Source organism: Eimeria tenella, genomic scaffold (genome assembly GCF_000499545.2).
Source record: "Eimeria tenella Houghton genomic scaffold, Eth_scaff542, whole genome shotgun sequence".
NCBI lineage: Eukaryota > Apicomplexa > Conoidasida > Eucoccidiorida > Eimeriidae > Eimeria > Eimeria tenella.
This window is the reverse complement of record NW_013545676.1, coordinates 1098-5295: the sequence shown is the minus strand read 5'-3', so window position 1 is coordinate 5295 and position 4198 is coordinate 1098. Positions and strand designations below refer to the sequence as shown.

Below are 4198 nucleotides of genomic sequence, written 5' to 3'. Positions count from 1 at the left end.
AGCCGGCTAGCTAGCTAGCCAGCTAGCTGGTTTCCCAGCCCCAGACTTAGGCAGCTAGCTAGCCGTGCTAGTCCGCGTCCAGCCAGATAGCCACGCAGCCTTCTGGCTAGCTGGCTGCCCACTCAGACAGCCACCGGCTAGCTAGCCAGCCAGCTAGCCAACCAGCTAGCTAGCTAGCTAGCCAACGAGCTAGCGACCTAGCTAGCCACCTGGCCACGTGCCCAGGGGCCTAGCGAGCCACCAGCTAGCCACCAGCCAGCCAGCTAGCCAGCCAGCTAGCCAAATAGCTAGCCAGCCAGCTAGCCAGCCAGCTAGCTAGCTAGCTAGCTAGCTAGCTAGCTAGCTAGCTAGCTGAGAGCAGCAGCTTGGGAGTCTGCGTTGGGGTCTTGAATGACAAGCAGCAAATACTCGCCATCGGGGGCCACCAGGATTTCGTGTTTTTTGGACCTCACCCGCAGGAAGGTCACGTCGTTCTGCGCAAACCCTAAACCCTAAACCCTAAACCCTAAACCCTAAACCCTAAACCCTACGCCGTGAGCCCTAGGGCCGCGCGGGGCGCGCTGGCCGGCCGTGGACCGCCCACGGCGCCCCCCAAACCCCAAACCCTAAACCCCAAACCCCAAACCCTAAACCCTAAACCCTAAACCCTACTTGGGGGTCTAGGTCTCGGACGAGGGAGCGTGCGCGGTCTGCGAGTTGTGCTGCTGCTGCAGCATAAGCAGCAGTTTGCTGCTGCCCCAAAGTGGAGCGAAGGATGCAGCCATCAGCAGCAAGAACAATAATGCCTTTAACCCCTTTTCGGGTTTTGATGCGGTTCAGGGTTTCCTCCACTTCCGCCTGAACCCCAAACCCTAAACCCTAAACCCTAAACCCTAAACCCTGGGCCCTTGGGATCGCGCGGCAAAGCCCCCGCAGCAGCAGCAACGGACAAGCATCAGCAGCAGCAGCAGCAAGTGCGGCGCGCTGCGCGCCAAGGAGGGTTGAGGGTTTAGGGTTTAGGGGTTGGGGTTTGGGGATTAGGGTTTAGGGTTTACGGCGGACCATCTTCTTGGAAGCCTCGGCGAAGACGGGCGTAACGCTCCTCAGGAAGCAGCAGGGGGTTGAAGGCCCCAGCCAAACCCTAGGGTTTAGGGTCTGGGGTTTTCAGCCTCTAGGGTTTAGGGTTTAGGGTTTAGGGTTTGGGGTTTGCGAGGGCCTCGAGTCGCACGCGGACCGCCGGAAGGTAAGCAAATGAGTCAATTGAGGGCAGAAAGAGGCGAAAATAGCATGTGTGAGGGTTTATGGTTTAGGGTTTAGGGTTTAGGGTTTAGGGTTTGGGGTTTAGGGTTGGCGAGCTGGCGAAGCCTGAAGTTGAATAGCTGTCTGTACACCCCAACGCCCCGAATGCTTCTCAAGTTGAAGCTGTCAAAAGTTTCACTTTTTTGTTTAATTGAATTTAATTAAATTCAAATTAATTCAATAAAATGGGATTTTGGATTCAAAACAAAGAAAGGCACCTAAGGGGCCCCCTGCAGCAACAGCAGCAGCTGCTGCTGCTGCTGCTGCTGGGGGCCCCTGCAAGCAGCACTTGCTGCTGCTTTCTCTTAAGAACTTGTTTGTCGTTTCTCTTTTTATTTTAATTTATTTCTTCTATTTTCGATTTAAGGAATTAAAAGAAAAGACCAGGCCCCGACAGCAATGTAGCTGCTGCACAAGGCCCTCAAACCCTAAACCCTAGACCCTAAACCCTAAACCCTAAACCCTAAACCATTCAATGTGTGCGGGCTAAACTCCTTTCAGCGCCGCAGGCCTCCATCTGGGGGCCCCCAAGGGTCCCCACAGTTTTACACAGGCCCTCGCTGGAGCTGCTGGCGAGGGTTGAGGGTTTAGGGTTTAGGGTTTAGGGTTTGCTTGCTGCAGTGCTGCTGCTGCGGCGTTCCCCGATTGCCGCCTGGAGGCGCTGCTGCAGTGTATATACAGCCCAGGTCTTTCCCCTGGAAACCCCAGCGCCCAGACCCCAAACCCTAAACCCTAAACCCTAAAAAAGGGTTTGAGGCCCTGGCCGCACAGATGGGGGGAGCCATTTCTAAAATTGTCTTCCAACCCCCCAGGTACCCTGGGGGCCCCCCTGGGGGCCCCCCGGGGGCCCCCGACCTTATTGCCTTGAAGACAAAAAGTGGGGAGACTATTCACGCAATTCACATCAAAAGGTGAGTCGAGAGTTTAGGGTTTAGGGTTTAGGGTTTAGGGTTTAGGGTTTTGAGTCCTTTGGAGGGACCGAGGCTTCGTTCTTTTGCAGGCTTTAGAGTCCAGGGTTTAGGGTATAGGGTTTAGGGTTTAGGGTTTAGGGTTTGTAGGTCTCCCCTTGGGTTTCCTCCCTGCCGCAAGCGGCTGCGCCTGCCCGCGCCACCTGCTGCTGCTGCTGCTGCTGCTGCTGCAGCGGAGGCTCATTGACCCTTTTGTATTCCCACGGAAATGCTGAAGACATTTTAATGGCCTTTAGTTTTTTCAAAAGTGTTTCTGCGGCTCTTAAAGTTGACTTGCTGCTTTACGAATACGTCGGTGGGCCTCGAGGGTTTAGGGTTTAGGGTTTAGGGTTTAGGGTTTAGGGTTTAGGGTTTGGTGTCGCTGGCTAGGGGCTAGGGCCTAGGGTTTAGGGTTTAGCGTTTAGCGTTTCCTAAACGCAGTCTTGCCCCAGGGGCCCTCCCCGACTTCCCCACATCAACGCTCCCTCCCCCGCTGCTGCTGCTGCTGCTGCTGCTGCTGCTGCTGCAGGTTACGGCTGCAGCAGCGGGAGTCCCTCGGAAGCTGGGGTTTACGAGTCTGTAGAAGCAGCTTTTCATTACCTCACAAAAGAGCTGCAAATTCCCCCCAGCAGCATCGTCGCCTACGGCAGATCCCTAGGTTTGCTGCTGCTGCTGCTGCTGCTGCTGCTGCTGCTGCTGCTGCTGGCGTTTCCGTACCCGCTGCCGTGGATCCTGCACTCTCCGCCGCCGCCGCCGCTGCTGCTGCTGCTGCTGCTGCTGCTGGGCCCCCGCACTCTCCTCGCCCGCGCTCGCCCACGAGCCCCCCACCCCCGCTGCTGCTGCTGCTGCTGCTGCTGCTGCTGCTGCTGCTGCTGCTGCTGCTGCAGGGTCCGGGCCGAGCGTGCACCTCTGCGCGCGGGAGCGGGTGGGGGGTTTGATTCTGCAGTCGGCTCTGCTGTCTGTACACCGCGTGGCCCTGCGTCTGAGGTTTTCTCTTCCTTTTGACTTATTCAAAAACATAAATAAAATAAAAAAAGTCTTTTGTCCAGTCTTTTGCATCCACGGCACCAACGACGAGGTCGTTCCCATCTACCACGGCATCGTAAACCCCAAACCCTAAACCCTAAACCCTAAACCCTCGGCTTCGCAGCACCCGCAAACCCCACGCCTTTGTGAAGGGCGCCGGGGGGGTTTCTACACGCGAGGGTTTAGGGTTTGAGGGGCTGCAGAGGGGGGCAGCTTAGAGGGTTCCGGCTTGCAAGGGTTTAGGGTTTGCGAGGGTTTAGGGTTTGCGAGGGTTTAGGGTTCGCTAGGGTTTGGGGTTTGCTAGGGCTTGGGGTTTCTGGGGCTGAGCGCTTGCTAGGGTTTGGGGCTTGCTAGGGTTTCGGGTTTTGTAGGGTTTAGGGTATGTGCGGGTCTCGGATTTGCTAGGGTTTAGGGCGTAGGGTTTGCTAGGGTTTAGGGTTTGCGAGGGTTTAGGGTTTGCTAGGGTTTAGGGTTTGAGCTGCTGCAGGAGCTGTACAAGAGGGCCCCCTTGACTGTCAGCCCCATGTGGGTGGAAGGCGCTGGGCATAACAACTTGGAAATAGTAGCAGGAGATTTATTCTTTCTAGCTTTGTCTCGCTTCCTGCGGCTTGTGCAGCAGCAGCAGCAGCAGCTGTTGCTGCAGCAGCAGCTGCAGCAGCAGCAGCAGCAACAGGAAGAGCAGCAGCAGCCGCCTGCGGCGGTTGTCGCGGCGGCCGAGGGCGCCTGAGGTGTATGTACACCCCGGCGACGCAGCCGCTGCTGCACCCGCGGAAATAAGCAATGAACAAATGAACAGATAAATAAATAAATAATAAATAATAAATAATAAATATGTTTGTTGTATTCAAGACAAACAGACTTTTAACTAACTCCAAACCTTTTTTAGGAGCTTCTTTCCATTTAAGCCACGCATCCAGGTGTCTGTACACCTCAGCTGCGCCCAGAGC

General features: G+C 55.9%; 2 protein-coding genes across 2 annotated transcripts; one reads left to right on the top strand and one right to left on the bottom strand.

Annotated features, from left to right (window-relative positions):
• Positions 1 to 347: 347 nt before the first annotated feature.
• ETH_00001935 (dynein light chain roadblock-type 2, putative) lies at positions 348 to 1044 on the bottom strand (the record flags this gene model as incomplete). The annotated part of the gene is made up of 3 exons (XM_013380358.1): positions 348 to 473; positions 652 to 837; positions 1042 to 1044. The coding sequence occupies 3 exons, from the start codon at positions 1042 to 1044 to the stop codon at positions 348 to 350; spliced, it is 315 nt and encodes a 104-aa protein (XP_013235812.1).
• Positions 1045 to 2049: 1005 nt separating this feature from the next.
• On the top strand, positions 2050 to 3978 carry ETH_00001930 (uncharacterized protein; the record flags this gene model as incomplete). The annotated part of the gene is made up of 5 exons (XM_013380357.1): positions 2050 to 2189; positions 2420 to 2541; positions 2755 to 2883; positions 3113 to 3327; positions 3739 to 3978. 5 exons carry the CDS (start codon positions 2050 to 2052, stop codon positions 3976 to 3978), a joined length of 846 nt encoding a protein of 281 aa, XP_013235811.1.
• Between the last annotated feature and the right edge of the window lie 220 nt (positions 3979 to 4198).